This window comes from Lissotriton helveticus, chromosome 2_1 (genome assembly GCF_964261635.1).
Source record: "Lissotriton helveticus chromosome 2_1, aLisHel1.1, whole genome shotgun sequence".
Classification (NCBI taxonomy): domain Eukaryota; kingdom Metazoa; phylum Chordata; class Amphibia; order Caudata; family Salamandridae; genus Lissotriton; species Lissotriton helveticus.
Genome location: NC_136059.1, coordinates 1,235,732,276 through 1,235,753,198, shown reverse-complemented (window position 1 = coordinate 1,235,753,198; position 20,923 = coordinate 1,235,732,276). Strand labels below are relative to the sequence as shown.

Sequence of the window (20,923 nt, the reverse complement as noted above, 5' to 3'; positions counted from 1 at the left end):
TCTAGTAAGATCACAGCGCTCGCAATATTGGAGTCCGCTTCCCTATGAAGAACTTAATGGTGGTTACCACTACAGGGACCGTGCTTCTAAGGGAACAAAATCCAGCCTGTGAGGCCACTGGGGCTTGTTCTAAATAGCTGCAAGGCTGCATGCTTTAAAGGATTTTAGAGATAAGTAGTAGGAGTGTGATGGGTCTATAATTGGACAGCAAATCTGAGTCTAGGTTTTCATTTTTTTATTGAAGGCTTTGAGGTCCTTGGGATTACAATCAAAGTTAAGGAGCGACTTTTAATGTAGAATAGTGGTTCTTATCCCTTTGTCTTCTGAGGACCCCTGCTTAATCATTACAAGAACCCAGAGAAACCCACTGAGTCATTATTGGACTCCAGGGACCTCCACTGAGTAGTTTCTGGTAGCCGAGGACCCAGCCTAAGCATTGTTGATAATTTAAACCGCAAAACAACACACAGAAAGAAGCATTCATCAAACAAATGCACAAATGATAACATGTTATTTAATTCACAAACAAATATAAAAAAAATCTAAATGTTAGTTTTAATAGGAAGGTCGGAGCATTTCTAAATTGAATTGAGGCCACTCGTCAACCATACTATATTCTCTTTGATGCACTTTCACTGCTATCCTGAATACCAATCAAGGGGTCATTTCAACCTTATCAACCACAGGAACATCCTTCAACTATTCAGCCAAATTCCAGAAACTGCGAACCTGACCACGGCTGATATAATTTTGGTTGGATTCTTGGCCCCAACATCTGGATGAACATAAGAAACCACCAAGGTGACCGGGTCATCATTGTCAGCTGCTAACCAGGTATTAGGTGTCTCTGCGAACCTCAAAATCTGGGGATATCAGTGTCATCTGACGTAGAAACGGCTTACGCCCATGTCCTAATAACTCACAAGATGCATCAGGCATCCATCCGTCCACACAAACACTTAAATTTAATTTTGAGGAGCACACAGAGCAGATCACCAACGCCGCCCAGCCCTTATGCTCCTCTGCCGTACGTGAGCAGAGCACCTTCGCAGGTCAATGACTGGAGCTGGATTCCAGGAGCCCTGAGTCAATCAAAACGTTAAGCATGAATAAGCACCACAGCATCCGCACTGCTCGATTCTGGTGGCAAGCTTTGAATTTGTTCATCAAACATCAATGGCCTATCGGACAAACATGCAGACGAGACATTGAAATACCTGCTCTCTTTTTAAATAATCATGTTTCAAGAGACATGGGTTGAAAAAGTACCCACGATTCCAGGTTATATCAGCTATACAACGCTTCCCACAAAAATAGCCACTACGGCCACCTATGAAGTGCCATTGCTCTCTACATCAAGACGGCTCTAAAAGGTAATCACACCATGAAACCAACAGTTTGGAGCGGCCTGCAAACAGTCCTAACCGCTTTTAAACAGGACTCACAGATATACATTTAGCTTTCATGAACATCTACATCGGCCCAGCAACAAAACCAAAACAGCTATTCAAAGAACATCTGATAAACTAAATCAAGGCCTGCAAAATGATCCACATCCTCCCAAAAGAATCCTCTCTGGGGACATCAACATGAACCTAGTAGAGTCAATGCAAAATGAAGACCTATTGTTGGTCCAGAAAACCCTCTGGTGAGTTCCAGAACAATCTCAAAATTCCATCCTCAAGCACCACAAAAAGGGAAGTGAGCTCATCAAAGAATTGAGTTCCTGAACCTACGTCCACCTATGGCTATTTCCAAGATGAATGCCCACCATCCTTCACTTACCACAACTACAATACACGCTCCTTAATAGACTTTACAGTGCTCTCTGCTCCATTTATATAGGCCTGTACGGAGCTTCACTCCATGGAATTCTGCTGAGTTACCGAAGAACTCTGCCAAATTCTGCGGAATTCCGCGAGCTGGCAAAGTATGGCTCGACCACGGTCCACCCCTAGAGTTTGTCCTAAGTGTGCCGGCCTGTGTGCTGCTTTTGCTTATTCAAAATGCAGAAATAGCATACCAGAGAGAATTTGTTTACTTGGAAGTAAACAGAATGCATAGATTTTCCAGATCACAGAATACTACTTCTGACACCGTGAAGTGGTTAGTATCTACCTCAATGAATGCCAATACTAAAAAGTTGCTCTGTGATTACCTGCGAATGGCGTTCTATTGCTGCTGATTGTCTCCTAATCCCACCTGTTGTGGATATTGAACAAGCATTGTGCAGCTACTAAATCCCACCTACTGGAAACAGCACACAAAAGTCTTCCATTCAAAAGTGTTCCCCTCTCAATTCTTCGCATTGCGGAGTTCCATTGCAGCGAGTGCGACCAGCGAATCATTCGTCAACACAGACGAAGGACTACAGTGAATAGTCGGTTTTTAGGTCTCGTCAAGGCAGCGCTTCCGCTGTCTATTTGAGATATACTTTATTCATTATATGTGCATAAAGCTCCGCCCACGTTCTGCCCATCTTTTTAATTGCCTCCTGACCCTGTCCTATGTAAATGGTGGCTTTTCATTGATCAATGGGCTTAGTAGACCCTCCTTAGTACCGCCTTGTCTCTTCTGGTAACCTCCCATGAGGACACCCGCCGTTACATGTGTTGTTACACCCTTGATCTTAATTACAGCCTCCAGGGACTATTTTCTTAAAAGGCTTCAGGCAGGACACACACTTGGTCCTAAGCTAGGCTGGCAGTACTTACTTCACTCACAAGAACATCTCACATTTATATGACACCGTCTGTTAATTAGGTCTCGTAGAGAGACCTATTGAGGTGAAACCAGAAAGTTAAACCAAGCGGTTTTCCACGAGTGCATGTGCTCTCGTGACCGCGCTTAAGCCATCCGTTGCTTCCCCAGCACACCCGGCCTCACTTCTCCTCCCCCCTAATTGCTTTTTTTCACAGCAACATGAGCTACATCAACGGGGTTCGGCTCCCCGCCCCCTGCTTTTTCGTAGGAAATTTACAAGGCTAGCACATGGTCTTCTTTGCATGCTTTCACTAGAGAGATTCTTATGCTCTGTTCCTAGTTCAGAATTTACTCGTTTCCTTCCCTCTGTCTCCTTCAGTTTTCTTCCTCGGTACTTCTCTCTCCTTTCCTCCCATTAGCCTTCTGCCTTCTTTTCCTCTTCTCAGCCGTTCACGCTTCACTTCTTCCTATCAAGCTTTATTTCTGTCTTTCCCCCTTTCTTCCATATCAGTCCTATTTGCTGAAACAGATCAACTGCCCACTCTGTTGTACTCAACACCACGCTGTATTCATGTTTTCGTCTCTCCAGCTAGACACAACAAGTGCCTTGCAGTTTGCACCTAGGGGTATATTTACTAAAGCACCCGCCAGCACCCACGCAATCCTTAGTAAATATATACCTCTTGAAGGCCCGGATTTTGCTCAGCATGTCTGACCTCTGCCCGCTTCTTAACACAGGCGTATGTATTCCTCATGATTCACTTTTTAAACTTGTGTCAATATTATTACCCCCGCCCCCTTTCCTATATTTCTTTTAATGACATGGATGGCCCCTCTTCCCGACAAGGCATACGTCACAGGAGAGTGCTGATATTCCTGCTCCTCTTCTGTTTAATTTGTCAATAATATGGAAGTCGATGTCTTCTTACAGTGGATATTTCAAAGTCTTGTATGTACTGATAAGTGTGAGAAATGCATAAAAGCCACAAAGTTATAACTGTGTGTGAGCTCAGTTTCACTCTTATGACATTGCCCTTTGAACTTTTACTGGGCACTTGTATAATATGTACATGCAATCATACCCATGGCACAAACTCACCTGATGTCACCTACCAGTAAAGTTCTACTAATTTTGCATGACTTACCTATACAGCATTTAGACATTTTTCGCTTTGTGTATCTCTGCTACCTCACACGCGCCTTACACACATGTGCATTAGTGCATTACAAATCACAAAAAGATGTTAATATTTCACTTCTGTTTTTGGATTTTCGTCACAATAAAAAACACTGAACATAATCTTCACAAAAGTTATTTACAAAAGTTTAAGCTATTGCCATTACAAATTAAATAAATTATTTAAGTATTAATTATTTTAAAAAAAATTAAAAGCCATTGTTATTTGTAATACCAATACATCTAAGTCTGTGAGACTCATTTTTCCCTTGTTTTTCTGCCCTTCTGCCCTCTGTTAGACTCGTTTGTTGTGACTTTCTGCCCTCTGCATCACCACATCATCACTCAGTGCTACCCCAGCATCACTCAGCACCACCACATTATCACTCAGCACCACCACATTATCACTCAGCACCACCACATTATCACTCAGCACCACCACAGCACCACTCAGCACCACCACAGCACCACTCAGCACCACCACAGCACCACCACAGCACCACTCAGCACCACCACAACATCACTCAGCACCACCACAACATCACTCAGCACCACCACAGCACCACTCAGCACCACCACATTATCACTCAGCAGCACCACATTATCACTCAGCACCACCACATTATCACTCAGCACCACCACAGCACCACTCTGCACCACCACAGCATCATTCAGCACCACCACAGCACCACTCAGCACCACCACAGCACCAGTCAGCACCACCACATTATCACTCAGCACCACCACATTATCACTCAGCACCACTCAGCACCACCACAGCATCACTCAGAACCACCACAGCATCACTCAGCACCACCACAGCATCACTCAGCACCACCACAGCATCACTCAGCACCACCACAGCATCACTCAGCACCACCACAGCATCCCTCAGCACCATCACAGCACCACTCAGCAGCACCACAGCACCACTCAGCACCACCACAGCACCACTCAGCACCACCACAGCACCACAGCACCACCACAGCACCACTCAGCACCACCACAACATCACTCAGCACCACCACATCACCACCACAGCACCACCACATTATCACTCAGCACCACCACATTATCACTCAGCACCACCACAGCACCACTCTGCACCACCACAGCATCATTCAGCACCACCACAGCACCACTACAGCACCACCACAGCACCACTCAGCACCACCACAGCACCACTCAGCACCACCACAGCACCACCACAGCACCACCACAGCACCACTCAGCACCACCACAACATCACTCAGCACCACCACATCACCACCACAGCACCACCACATTATCACTCAGCACTCAGCACCACCACATTATCACTCAGCACCACCACATTATCACTCAGCACCACCACATTATCACTCAGCACCACCACATTATCACTCAGCACCACCACAGCACCACTCAGCACCACCACATTATCACCCAGCACCACTCAGCACCACCACATCACTCAGAACCACCACAGCACCACCACAGCATCACTCAGCACCACCTCAGCATCACTCAGCACCACCACAGCATCCCTCAGCACCATCACAGCATCACTCAGCAGCACCACAGCACCACCACAGCATCACTCAGCACCACCACAGCATCACTCCGCACCACCATAGCACCACCACAGCATCCCTCAGCACCATCACAGCACCACTCAGCAGCACCACAGCACCACTCAGCACCACCACAGCACCACTCAGCACCACCACAGCATCACTCAGCACCACCACAGCACCACCACAGCATCACTCAGCAGCACCACAGCACCACCACAGCATCCCTCAGCACCATCACAGCACCACTCAGCAGCACCACATCACCACCACAGCATCACTCAGCACCACCACAGCACCACCACAGCATCCCTCAGCACCATCACAGCACCACTCAGCACCACCACAGCACCACTCAGCAGCACCACTCAGCACCACCACAGCACCACCACAGCACCACTCAGCACCACCACAGCACCACTCAGCACCACTACAACATCACTCAGCACCACCACAGCACCACTCAGCACCACCACATTATCACTCAGCACCACCACATTATCACTCAGCACCACCACAGCATCATTCAGCACCACCACAGCACCACTCAGCACCACCACAGCACCAGTCAGCACCACCACATTATCACTCAGCACCACCACATTATCACTCAGCACCACTCAGCACCACCACAGCATCACTCAGAACCACCACAGCACCACCACAGCATCACTCAGCACCACCACAGCATCACTCAGCACCACCACAGCATCACTCAGCACCACCACAGCACCACCACAGCATCCCTCAGCACCATCACAGCACCACTCAGCAGCACCACAGCACCACTCAGCAGCACCACAGCACCACTCAGCACCACCACAGCACCACTCAGCACCACCACAGCACCACTCAGCTCAACCACAGCATCACTCAGCGCAACCACAGCATCACTCAGCGCAACCACAGCATCACTCGGCGCAACCACAGCATCACTGGTTCAAATATGTTCTCTCAATGTTTCAAGCTTTATTACAAATGTCACAAAAAGATGTTAATATTTCACTTCTGTTCTTGGATTTTCGTCACTGAACATAATATTCACAAAAGTTATTTACAAAAGTTCAAGCTATTGCCATTATAAATTACAATCACTTTTATTTAAGTATTAATTATTTAAAAAAATTAAAAGCCATTGTTATTTGTAATATCAATACATCTAAGTCACGTCAATACAAAACATGTTGCATTACAAATGCTATAGGTGTCACATTTGCGAAAGTTATAACTATTGGCATTGTAAATGACAAAGCTATTAATTTAGCTATTTTCAAAAACAACACATAAATAAAAAAATTGTCATTTACAAAACCAATCGCTCAAACTTTCCTAATACGAGACCTATTGCATTGCAATTGCTTGTTTTTCTTCATCAGCTACACACAGCGTAGAACCTAATCCGGAATTAATATAATAATTATTTTGTCACATTTTAAAGCTACTAATTTTATATATGGACATAGCTACTTGAATGTACTTGTGGTACTGTCTTGCATGCAATGCATTATGGGTAGGGTAGATTTACCATATCTTCTGCAGGGTGCAGTACCATATGTGGCCAAAAGAGTTGGCCACATATGGTACTGCACCCTGCCACATGGCTAGATAAAAAAAATGACATTTATAATGCCAGTAACTCTAACTCCAACACATGCATGACCAAATGCATTTCCAATGCTATAGGTCTCGAATTTGTTAAAGTTAGAGCTGTTGAAAATGACAATGTTTTTCTCTTTTGCATTTTGATACCATTGGCAATGTAATTAAACTGTAAATAAAAACAAAACTAAATGTTCTGCCCCATTTTTTTAATTGGCTCCTGTCCCTATCCTTTGTAAATTGTGGCTTTGCATTGGTCAATAGGCTTAGTAGTTCCTCCTTAGTATTGCCTTGTCTCTTCTTGTAACCTCCCTTGAGGATACTTCCTGGTACATATGTTGTTACTCCCTAACTTTTAATTACAGCCTCAGACCACTGCTTTCTTAACCCCTTCGGTGCTGATGACGAGCTCGTCATGCAGCACTGTGGCGCTGTTGCACTGTGGCGCTGTGCTGATGACAGCGGGCGGAGCCATGACAAACTCAGCTCGTCGTCATGCAACGGTGCCAGCTCATCATCAGCACTACGCGCACAGCAGGGCAATTAGCCCAGCGGCGATGGGGTTACAGGATTTACAGACATAACACTAGCTATGTCCACTGTAAGGCTGACAGTGGTTACCTTACTTACTAGCACATATCACCTTTATATGAGACCTTTTATTAATTTCCCTTCATCAGCTCCACACAGAGTAGAACCTAATCCGGAATTAATATAATAATTCTTTTGTCACATTTCAAAGCTACTAATTTAATATGTGGACATAGCTAGTTGAATGTACTTGTGGTACTGTCTTGTATGCAATGTATTATGGGTAGGGTGGATTTACCATATCTTCTGCAGGGTGCAGTACCAATAGTTGGCAATAGAGGTCCCCTGGGACCCCTTTTGGCCTCATATGGTACTGCACCCTGTAACATGGCTAGGTCAAAAACATTGGTATTTATAATGCCAATAACTCCAACTTTGCAGGGTGCAGTACTATATGTGGCAAAACAGGGCCCATGGGACCTCTTTTGGTCACATATGGTACTGTACCCTGCAACATGGATAGGTAAAACAAGCATTTGCAAAGCAATAGGTCTCATATTTACGCGAGTTTTTAGCTATTGGCATTGCAAATGACAATGCCTTTTTCTTTATGTTTTGGTTTTTAAAACATAAATGAAAGGCATTGCCATTTACAATGCCAATAGCTTAAACTTGCGTAAATGGGAGACCTCCTGCATTGCAAATGCTTGTTTTTCTTTCCAACTCCACCAGGTTCATGTTAAGGAGGATCTGACAGTGACCACATGGGGAGAATTTATCAGCTAGGTCATCTAATTTAATGGTGTGAAGATTTGAACTTGATGCATGCTTGAAGGGGATCTAGTGAGGATCAGTGGTTGGTGCAGATTTGATTAATCTTGCACTCGCCGGAAATGTGATCAGGGAGAGTGTGTCGGACATGACCTCGTGGTGGTGATAGAGGAAGTATTTTCCAGGAGGTCACTGAACACAGTGTTGCTTCTGTCCATGGGTGCAGGAACAAGTGTGTGCACTGTGAAGCAGAGGATTTCTTCTCACTTCTCTGTCATTCCCTGATTCCCTCAATGCACAGGCGCTCTGCCATGTAAAATATTCCTCTTCACTTGCAGGCTATGTTCTGCAGTCTCCCATGTGCTCTCTTCGAACTGTTTTATTATTTTTAGCTTACATTGCGCTTTATTCTATCTGATATCTTTGGTTTATAGTCCACTTTCGCTGTGTCATGGAAGCGCAATCTCTTCTCGATATACTTTGCATACTTGGTTCTTGCAGACCTCACTCCTTACCCAACCAATGCAATCAAGCGAATGCTCTTCAATGTCTTCACCTTTTCTGTTGTTTAAACTTTTGTTTGTTTGATGTATTTATGCTTCAGACCTTTGGTGCTTTGACCTCTGCAGCAGGAGCGGCTTGCTAAATGAGCTTGGAAACTTGTTTTGTTTCAATGGACACCCATTTTTTATTTCTACATTTCCCTGTCTGACACTCTGGCAGGTGGATTGTCAGCGAACAAAGGGCAGATATTGGGTGCAAGAGGGAAGGACATTTATTTTCCATCTAAATCTACTGTAACTTTTCTAAGCACCTTGCTGCTGGGCAAAGTTCCAAGGCCCAAAGGGTGAACAAAGGGGCACTCTCAGAAAACAGTTTACCTTTGTGGGTCGAACCATTTGGGGCTTGTGAAAGCTCACATCCAAACTGTACAGCACACACTACTGATCCATAATGAATTCATTCAAGATATCTACTTATTTCCGTTAGGGATTAGCTGTGTATATTAAGTGTTTATAGCAGATCCCTTTTGGAGTATCGAGCAGCCCCGTAAGTTTAATATCGCATATAAGTGTGGTTTTGCTACCGACCACAGCCGAACATTCTGCCATTCTTTATACATTCCCTACAATGTGAACCCAAGTCTTTCGTGTATCTTCAAACATCTTCCTCTGCCCCCATTCTTCTTGCTTCACTCTCTGCTGCAACCTGCATTCCAGATTTATTAAACATCTGCACATTCCTTTGTTCTCTGCTGCTACTCGGCCACACCATCTTCTGCGAACTGATTATTTAGATGATTTGATGCTCTTTCATTGCTACCTCTAGAGCTCCTCCACCTCTTTTCACTGTCTCCTCTGTTCCCAGTACTCTCCCCTCCTCATGTCACGTCTCGTCCAACTCCACTTTTCTGATCCAATTAGTATTCGTCCTGCCTCTCCTTTATTCTCTGCCCCTCCTAATTTCCACTCCCTCCACTGCATTTTCTGTACTGGTACCTGGTTCTTCCTATCAATCACTTTATTTTGCACACATTACGTTCTCCCTGACCCTCTGCGGTACTGTTCCCTGATGCCTCACTCCCTTCTCCGCTAGTGTCCAGATTTGAGATTTATTTTATTGTACAGTTAATAAAAATTCAGAATATAAAAACCTTCCATTATAAAAAAAAAACCTTATTTGCATTTATGGTATGAAGAAAAAGAAGGTGTTCACACTCTATAAGATCATAAAAGTCTTGATTACATTTTGGAATAGACTGTGTATAAAATTGTATGGTCAATGTACTCCGTATGTTCTAGCATAGTTGTAGCTTGGCAGGTGACTAGGCAGGCTGTGCGACTGAAGTGCAGGTGCTTTAGGTGAGCCATGTAGCTATCTCGTGATTCTTCTAGCCGTTATATCAAAGTATTTTGTTAATCTGCAGTTTAACTGAGTCTCTTTGGGATTAAAACACAGCATCACAGCGTGCCTACAACTAGTTATGCCCTTTTGGTTCCAGAAAACTCGAAATAAAGAGCGCCTTATGCCCATCAGGTTTGGGCAGATACAGATAATGTGTATTATGTCCTCTTTCCCTGCTCTGCACAGTCGGCAAAGATTTTCGGCACCTTCCCTTTTCCAAGGTGCCAGGTGGGGTAGTATTGGTAGGATGCCGAGGTGCAGATTTAAAAATGTGTTTTTTGTCATCTGCTTGAGGCCCATTTTTAGGTATTCCTGCGGCTTCAGAGCATTGTAGTCTTTCAGCACTGTCCATCCATGAGCCCTCTTGGCCAGGGTTTCTTTGTCCTCTATAGATGATATCATTTTGGTTGCTTTTGTTACCACTTTTTTGAAACTTTTGATGTCTGTGGATGACTCCAAGAGACTTGTTAGTCTCAAGGTCTTCAGTGATTCTTTTAGGTACTTACTTGTGGGTGAGTTCTCTCGGGTAGAGAGTTCAGTCCAGAGTTGGGCGTTTAAAGATCCTTGGTCGGTGTCTCTGATTTTTCACCAGCTTTTTTATAGGTGCCTCTTCTCTCCACTGTTTGTCTCTGTAGACCAAATTTGAGGCGGATTTGAGCAGGCGAGACGTAAGTAGGCAGATGGAAAATTGCCCTGTATGCTCGACTGATGGCTTTGTCTAGTGTCGTGGCGTCTTTCCCTTGCATGGGTTCGCTTCCGTAAGTGAACATGGGCTGTAAACGTGCTCTATTCACCTGCAGAACGGGGTTCAGTGATCGGTCAGGGAGAGCTTTCTTCAAGGTATTTATTGACAGATAGAATGTTGTGCCCTTCCAACGGATACCCTTAGTTGGTGTTTAAACAAACCTCTACTATCTAAAATACATTCCCTACAATGTGAACCCAAGTCTTTATTGTACCTTCAAACATCTTCCTCTGCCCCCATTCTTCTTGCTTCACTCTCTGCTGCAACCCGCATTCCAGAGTTATTAAACATCTGCACATTCCTTTGTTCTTTGCTGCTAATCGGCAACACCATCTTCTGCAAACTGATTATTTAGATCATTTGAAGCTCTTTCATTGCTACTTCTAGAGCTCCTCCACCTCTTTTCACTGTCTCCTCTGTTCCCAATTCTCTCCCCTCCTCATATCACGTCTCGTCCTACTCCACATTTCTGATTTTGTGCTTTCCAATAAGAATTTCGTCCTGCCTCTCATTTATTCTCTGCCCCTCCTAAATTACACTCCCTCCACTGCATTCTCTGTACTGGTACCTGGGTCTTCCTTTCAATCACTTTATTTTGCACACATTTTGTTCTCTCTGTCCCTCTGCTGTACTGTTCCCAGATGCCTCACTCCCTTCTCCACTAGTCTCCAGTACTCCCCTGCTCTGTTCAGGGCCAGCTTTAGCGATTGTGGTTCCCAGTACGACAATGACCACCTCCCCCTGGATTCCTATGCTACCACCCTTTAACAGTGCCCCTCAAGACTCCATAACCACTCTCTCTCTCAGATGCATTTAATTCGTTTTATAGCGCCACTGATACCAGTCAGTGTAGGCAGTGCTTAATTTGTAAAAATATAAGTGGCAGGACCATCGTCAGGCGGATGCTATAGCTTGCCCCATCCATTGCACCTGAGAGGGTTGCCAATGACAGTACCTACACAACTGCGAACCATCACACTGCTATAAGTGTGACAATTCAGACTATTCCGGGTCCACAAAGCTATTAGAAAGACTTGGGTGAGATGCATTAATCATTGTTAATGTATATTTAATTTATAAACAGCTGTTGTTGTGGTCATTCCTAAATTAAGCAGACGGTGCCACCATGTGACAGACTGTCATAAGTGCCAGTGCTGACAATTAAGTGTTGGTGCTGAGCACCAGAACTGGCTCAAATTAAGCATGGACTGTAGTGTGTTAGAGCACTTTACATCACACGCTACACAGAGACAATCATAGGTGTGTAAATCAGTGTATAGGAATTGTTACATAAGACAGAGGACCACAAGGGGTAGGATTCACATGTCATCCTTACTGCGGGACAGTATAGTTTAATAGTGCTTGGCCTAGAGAAGCACAGACTCAGAATTGATTTGTATCCAAATGAACCCTTTTCCCAACATTAGGATAATGAAAGACTGGGGAAAAATCTTAAAGCTGTAATCTATACCTTGCAATATGGAGGCAGATCTTTGATGCCAGTTAATAGCTCGCTGTTCAGTGTTAGTATTTTAACCCATAAACTGAAAGCAACATAAGGATCTCGCAGATAAAAACAGTAACCTATTGACTTATTTACATTATAGGGACTTTGTGATCCATATGGTATACGTTCTTTGCAGCAGGCATATTAACCTTCTGCGCTACTTTACTCAGAATCAAAACTTCCACTAGACAAACCTCCGATTTATCTGTGGGAAGGGCATTAATCACAGAGATTACCTTAACATTTTTATTGGTGCCTGAAAATTGCTGGAGGCCAGGAAAGAGGCAACAGGTGCTTTAAAATTCATAATATGCTTGCAAACACAACGTCCCCACCTGAAGCCAGTGCCACCGCACCGGGCGCACCGCTTTAGAGCTGGCCCTGGCTCTGCTTCTTCCATTCTGTAGTGTTCTGGGTCATTGTTTCCTCCTCTAATGCAGCCACTGTGCCCTCTTCCCACTATTCCCTCCCTAATATGCTTGAGGTCTCCCTTCCCAAACTGTTCTGCTCAAGCCTTGGAAACAAGAGATCCCTGTACTCGCCTGCGTTCACACAGCCCCCTCTTCTATACGTTGTGCACCCCCATGCCCTCGCCTCCATTGTGCTCACATACAACCTTGTTTACATACTTTTTTGTGCGTCGGTGTTCAATTTAACATAGGTTTTATACTGAAAGGGCACCCTTACAGTACAAAATACTATGCTTTGGCTAACTTAAAACTTGCTCACATTGGATGTGTCCTGTAAATCAGTGTGTATATAAAATGTTTAAAGAGTGCTTGGTCTGGAAAAGCACAAACTCAGGATTCAGAACATAACACAGTGGCTAGCAGTGACTTTAACATTAAAAATGCATTTCCACCCAAATAAATCTTTTTAGCAGCATCAGGATAATGAATAACTGGGGAAAAATATAAGTTAATAACTTGTACCATGCAGTTTGCAAGCAGCTCTTTGATGACAGTTTATAGGTCCCTCTGCTAGATTATGATTGTCACTTATGAAGTGCACATTAACACAATAATTTCTGTGACAAAAGCAGTAACCACGTACCTATGCACATAAAATACTGCTTTTTAAGATGCATGATACACGTTCTTTGCAGTAGGCACGTTAACCCTCTGTGCTACATTAGTTCAATAAAAGCTGCCACTGAACAAAACTCTCCTCAGCTCCAGCAGGTGCATTAATCACTGGCATTCTCTTGACACTTTTATTGTTGCTGGAAGGCTGCTAATTATACAAGAAACGTTTCTGTGCTTTTAAAACTGTTGCCTACGGACCCCCTGGGAATGTGTCACGGACCCCTGGGGGGGTCCTTGGACCACAGTTTGGGAAACACTGCTGTACAGTACAGCACAGATGCAGTGTGTGAAAAGATAGGAGAAATACAAATGTTTGCTTGTTTGTGGCTGCCTCGATGATTCGTTATTTTTGGGTGCAAAGCCCAGTCTACCATTGTTAGTAGAAAGGTCTTTGTGTCAAAGACTATTGGTGGTAGCATTGGAACACCCATCCACCACCCATGGAATGCCCCTGTAGGGCAAAGTAATGTAAAGTATTGCAAAGGGCTTTTTGTGTTACTTTTACAGCTTGCTTCCTGCACAGAAAAATGTTTTGCGCTTGAAAGTAAACACTTAATCAATATTTTGGTCCAATTTGAGGCACATTTTGTGACTCTGCACCACCTCAAAGTGTGGTCAAATCTGCCTCTTAGTGCACTGTCCCTCATTTCGAGTTCTGCAACTCAAACTCGCGTGCAAAATGCACATTCACTTCTTACCGCACCCCTGCAAAGAGTAATTAATGAGTGTATAATCTGCACCAGCAATTGCGACGCCATTGTAATCCGGCCCAAAATACTTATTCACAGAGTGAAATTGTAGCTCTGTGACTAAGGCATGCATTAATGAAGGAAAAAAACAGACTGAAGTGCGGAAATGCATGGTGGCTGCACAGTTTTGCAAAAAGCAAAGGAATCTATGGAACCCTTTCATTAGCTCAGCATGAGGCTACCTCACAAACCGCAGACAGTTTTAACAGGACAGCAAAAAGGCTGGAATACCTCAGTGACTGGTGGACAGTGCTAGGGTGAAGATAAAGTGAACCTATGTACTGTAGAGAGATGTGGGTTGGTGTATCTGTATACCGGTTAATTGTGTTACTTTGAGCAGGGGGTTTGCCAAACACCTGTCTGCGTATGTTGCTGGGGCATCTAAACTGCAGTCCCCATCCAGTGTCCGGCTGGCTTATGGAGCTAAGGCTGGGCTGCCAAGGCAGTGGGTGGGTCGACTTTTTGTAGCCCTTTTTATGGTCTGCTGGGCCGGTTTCTACTGTTGATGTCCCTGATGTTACCAGAACCATTTTTTTTGGGGTGGGGGTGAGTTTTGGGGATTTTAGATGGCGCGATGTAGATCCGAAGGCATCAGAGCGCTTTACCTGAGTTACGTTACAGGGAGATTACCTGGCTACATCACCCCCATTGCCTAGAGTAAACACAAATGCATGCATGTTTCCATACCTTACAAAACACGTATGCAGAATGTATTTCGCTAATGGGGAAACAGACCTATATTGTTTATCCGAGTCCGACCCTGCTCCCACCACAACGCAATATATTTTATACAACAGACAACTGCGTTTACAACTCAATCTTGCATTCAACATTATAAGAATCGCTAGACACCAATTGTATTGGATTGAATAGAACATGAAGCAGTGAACACATTAATTAAAATACATATTAGAGATAGCCTATCCACCTATCATACAACCATGAATTACTATTAGCATTTATTGAAAGTATAAAGTGGTTTCCCCAAAAGCACTTTATTAAAATGAAATAGTCATGCAATATAACATTAAAATCAAAATGGACGCAAGCAAGTCTCGTGCAGAATGGGCTATCTGAACAAAGAGGGCAGAAAGCGACTCCCAGAGGTTGAAACTGAAACTGGGATGGTCCTCCTGCGATGAGGTGCAGATACAATAATACGAAGATAGGCAGGAGCAATCTTTTCAGTGCTCATACAATTGTATTTAACTTTGTACTCGTTCCCAAATGACTGCATGTTCAAAGAGATGAATTATTTTCCTGATGTCTCTGTAAGCGGCGCCAGAGCGTCACCATGAGCTCAGATTGTGCATGTGCAGAAAGTCTGCAGACGTTACACTGCTTTCTCCAATGAGTAGCTCACTGGTAGGTTTCCAGCTACCTGTAAGAAGCTCTCCTATGTGCAGCCAAATGTACTAAATTGGAAGCTTTTGCTTGGTTGTATCAGTCTTTTTTTTAAAAATATATTTTTATTAGATATCTGGTGCATACAAAAGTTAAATAATACATATATTCCATTTAAACATCAATATGTTTTAAATATAATACATTTGGGGATAAATAACAATACATTCATCAGCAATACACAACATTATATGAAGGGTCTCAGTGTCCACAAATGATTAAAAAGAGAAGACACAGCAGTTTATACTCTAGCTTCCCTCCAATTTTTAAGGGGGGCCCAGATATTCTGCCCTAATTCCCTTATCCTTCTACCCCTTCGGGACTATAGAGATGCTTCGATGTTATGAATCTCTAACAATCTTGACAGCCACATCTGAAATGAAGGCGCCATAGAGTCTTTCCAGCCAGCAGCCAGTGATATTTTTAGAACTGCAACACAAATGAATACAAATGCTTCCTCCACCTATTTCAGCCTCAGGTTCGAATCTATTCCCAATACCATCAGGACCGGGGATAGAGTGATTTTAAACCCTAGCAAGCCCCGTCCCAAAAATTTTCAATCTTGGTACCTATCTCATTCAATGTACTGCAGTCATAGAACATATGCACCAAGTTTGCAGGACCCTGAAAATATCTTGGACATTTATCAATGCCTTTTTTTCCCCATTCAAAAAGCTTAGCTGGGGTATTATACAAGTTATATACTGTCTTGTAATGTTGTGCCCTGAGGTTCGAGGAGCGAAATAGATTAGCTGCCATCAGCAGAGCTTTATCCAGATCTACATCGGGGTCGCCTAGTTTCAAAGCCCACGAGGCCTCCACCTTATCCATATCATCCTGAATCATAGGAATCAAGCCTTCATATATCGTACCGATCCTAGTACCCCCAGCCAAAATATACTCGAAAATATTGATTTTACCTCCTGGGGTAATCCGGGGCCTAATAGTTACTAGAGTTTGAAATATTTGTATAAACCTAAAACTTTGATTAGGTGCAATTCCAAATTTTTGCTGTATTTCTACAAAGCTCAGCGGCGCAGTCCCTTCCCAGAGATCCCCAATTTTCCTGATTCCTTGGGACTCCCAAGATGTCCACCATCTATCCCTACTCAGCTGAGGAAACAAATTTGAATTCCAGAGAGGTGTGTAATAATTATACTTTGGTATTCCCAGTGTTTTCTGGACCACCTTCCACACCCTCCAGACACTATCCAGTATCTTATATCTTTTTTTATTATAATATCGTCGATCTGTTTTACGCAATAAGAGCCCCACGGCTTCCTTCCCTAGCAACAGTTCGTAGATAGATGGAGGATAGGCATTCCCAAATACACTGTTCGACATATTTGTGGCACTGTCCAAAAGTATCGCCATCTGACTAAAAAGGAATGCCACCAAGTAAAACCAAATATTCGGGGCCCCTAGTCCTCCTCTCTCCTGCGGTAGAGACAGGTAATTGAGAGATCTTCTTGTTTTCCCTAAGTATGGGCGAATTTTGCGAATCAGCGGTTCGCAAATTCGCGCGAAATCGCAAAAAAAATCCGCAAATTCTCGAATTACCCCGTGAAATCGAGGATTTTTTTGCGATTTTGCACCATACTTAACTGGAGTACTTTCTATTGGCTAATCCGTAAGTGCTACCTCATTGGGTAAGTGTATAGTGCTTTTCCTGCACTACAGCTGCCTAAAGTGCCAGAAGAGTTGTCTCCAGTGACCATGTGTGTGTTACTATGCCATCGCGCCAAAGGGCGCAGGGGTCCCTTGAGTGAGCTGTCCATATTAGCGGGTAAATGGCGGGAAGACGGTGCACACCGCTAGTGTGTGGGGGGGGCTTCCATGCGAGTTCACATACCTCTTGTGTGTATAAATGGTCAGAGACCGATCAGAGCAGCAGATGGGGAGAATGAAGCACCAGTGACCATGTGTGTTACTATGCCATCGCGCCGAAGGGCGCGGGGTCCCTTGAGTGAGCTGTCCACATTAGTGGGTACATGGCGGGAAGACGGTGCACACCGCTAGTGTGTGGGCGGGGCTTCCATGCGAGTTCACTTGCCTCTTGTGTGTATAAATGGTCAGAGACCGATCAGAGCAGCAGATGGGGAGAATGAAGCTCCAGTGACCATGTGTGTTACTATGCCATCGCGCCGAAGGGCGCAGGGGTCCCTTGAGTAAGCTTTCCACATTAGTGGGTAAATGGCGGGAAGACGATGCACACCGCTAGTGTGTGGGCGGGGCTTCCATGCGAGTTCACATGCCTCTTGTGTGTATAAATGGTCAGAGACCGATCAGAGCAGCAGATGGGGAGAATGAAGCTCCAGTGACCATTGCCCACATGCATCAAAGTTAGAAATTGCGATTCCTAAGGAATCGCAAATAAGGAATCGCAATTTTGAATGCATCATTTTTTTCGCAATTTTTTTGCGATTCGGTAAAAATTGCAATTTTTACCGATTCGCATGAATTTTGCAAACTCTTATTTGCGAATTCACAAAATGCGAATTCGCAATTTGGGAAAATACACACATGCTGAATCTCATTGAGATTACAGCCAGGAAGGCAGGGAGTAATTGCACACAGGTTTGAAGAAGAGGTTTGGCAGTTGGAAGTTGGAGCTCTGTCTGGAGGACCTGCAGCAGTGTGTGTGTCTGAATTTTTTGTAGAAATGGCTAATGAAAATGCTGAAGCTGAAATCCAAGCCAGGAAAAGAAAAATTTAATTCAGTGACCAGGAATTGGAAATGCTTATTGAGGAGGTCACTGTGGGGCAGGACCAACTGTTTGGTAAACAGTCTTTGAATGTACCTGAAGCTGTTAAAAGGAATCTCTGGCTTGCTATCCAAGCAAAGGTGAATGCTGTGGGTGTTGCACATCGTGATATAAACAACTTACAGAAACGCTGGTATGACCTGCGCAGTCGTGCCAAGGAAAGAATAGCAACCAGGATGAAGGCTGCCAAAAAGACTGGTGGAGGTACCCCCAGGGATAGGCCCAATACCCCCCTTGAAGACATGGTTGAAGGAACACTTTTACCTGAAGCTGTTGTTGGAGTAATTGACATTGATACCTCAGACCTTGTTGGACATTTTGAAGGTAAGACTTATTGAAATTGTTTTTAAAAATGTATAATTGGATAGGAAGAGGCCTTAAAATGATTTAGTTGATGTTCAATTAGCAATTCTCTCTTGCATTAGTTCTCTAAGTTTTTCAAATTCAAATAATACTAATTTTTAGTCATGCAGCAGTGCATTGTGGGAGTTGTAGTCTGTTGAAAAATTGCATGTTCCAAAGTTAAGCAAAGTTAATAAAAAAAAAACAAGTATATTATGGAAGGAGACCAAAGTAGGCATGCAGCAAGCTTTGTTTGTTTGAAAATGTATGTATGTATGTATGTATACTTGTAAAGCAAACTGTTACCTCGTTACGTGGTGTCCTGGCGCTGTATACCACTGGGGAACCCTTCCTGGCTTTCCCTGTGAGAGGGCACCCCAAGGTGAAGCCAGGCATCCCCGGCGTTGCTGGGGCCGTTGTGGAGATTAAGCAAGCTATTGCCCAGAGTTGCAGAGTGGGACCCATGGTTAGCGTAGGCACCTAAGCGAGAATTATCGAGTCCGCAGACATTGACCCAAGACCCTGCCGCGTCGGGAATTGAACCCTGGTCCCGGGCCGTCCTCTGCTTCAGGGTCTGCCGCTTCTAACCAGTGAGCTACACTTCTCCACAAAATGTATTTTGAATAGCAAAACAAAAAGTGCAAATTTAAAAGTAACTCACTGTTTGCACTATTTCATTCATAGATACACAACAAGAAATTAATGAGAATGAATTGACAGAGTTTAATACTCAAGATGGACAAGACACAGATGAGTCAAATGCTGCAACCTCATCATCCTTACATTTTGAAAGAAGACAAAGACACAGACTGCGCCCACTGCAGCAGTCTGATAGTGAAGAAACTCAAAATGTTAATGTCCCAGAAATGCAGAATGTTGAAACACCAGCAAGCTCTATCCCAATGCAGAGCAGGCGTAATAGACTGGTACAGTTTTATAGGCGCAGGTCACATGCATCACAAAGAGAAAGAGCTGTAGAGGAGAGCATCACTGGCAGTGTTGTTGATGATAAAATTTTGAAAATTCAGCGCCTACAAAGCAAAGACATTAGAGTCATGAAGGAAAAAATTGGTCGCATTGACAAAGAGATTGGTGCAATGCACAACAGTATTAAACACATGACAAATGTCATTGATAAAGGGCATAGAGCAACATCACAAAACCTACTCCGCATTGCAACTTCTTTGGCGAAAATGTGCACAGTAATACAGACACAGCAAGGGGAAAGCCAAAAGAGGCATCTTAGAGCAATGACCTGCATGCAGGGTCACACCAAGGGAATGTCTCGACTTTCAAGCAGTACTGCTCAACTCTGTAAGCAGACAGTTGCCATGCAACATGATTTGAAACATATTTGTGGAGAGATTGCCAGGGGAATGGGGGCACTGCATAATCTTGTACAAAAAACACAAAGTCATGATGCACCTGGAAACCAGTCAGAAATTGGGGTTAGTGATGTTGCCAGCAATGTCAGTGGCATACTTGTCCCAGAGTTACCTGAGGCACGCAATAGTAACAGAAAAAAATAAATTTCAAGTTACATGGCCATGGGTGATTTGAAAAGTACAGGCAAAGCATTAGGTGTGCGAGGATGTAAAAAATAGTATGCTACCTTTGAACTTACATATTTTGTCAAAAAGATGACCTTATCATTTGAAAAACATTGCTTTCTGCTTTGAAGTAAAGGCAAAGTAATTTACTGTGTGATCTAAAAGCATTTACATTTGAATAGAAAAATGCATAAAATTTACTTTCAGTACAATAAACAGTTTACAATCAAGCACCTGAGTGTCTTTTGTGGTTCTTTCCTTTTTTTAAAGTAATGTTGTGTTATCTCTGCCCTTCTCCTTCTACCCTCTGCTGCTTCAGGTCCATGTAATCTTGCATGGGGTTGATGTGGCTGATTATCATTTTCAGGTAGTACATCGTCCAAATCCAGTTCTAGGTCTCTCCTAGTGGCTAAGTTGTGCAACATTGCACATGCAGCAACTATTTTACAGCAAAGTTCTGGGCGATATTGTAAAGCTCTTCCTGTTTTATGAAGTATGCGGAAGCGAGATTTCATCACACCAAAGGTTCTTTCTATC

The 20,923-nt window shown here is 43.7% G+C and overlaps 1 protein-coding gene across 10 annotated transcripts in view; it reads left to right on the top strand.

Annotated features, from left to right (window-relative positions):
* The window catches only part of LOC144818585 (uncharacterized), a 285,727-nt gene extending 265,122 nt beyond the window's left edge, over window positions 1–20,605 (top strand). For all 10 annotated transcript variants that reach the window (XM_078676128.1, XM_078676129.1, XM_078676130.1 and 7 more), the window contains one exon: window positions 19,521–20,605. In XM_078676128.1, the coding sequence (XP_078532254.1) occupies window positions 19,521–20,365 (845 nt within the window). In that variant the 3' untranslated portion in view covers window positions 20,366–20,605. The remainder of the gene's footprint in view (window positions 1–19,520) is intronic.
* Window positions 20,606–20,923: the final 318 nt, after the last annotated feature.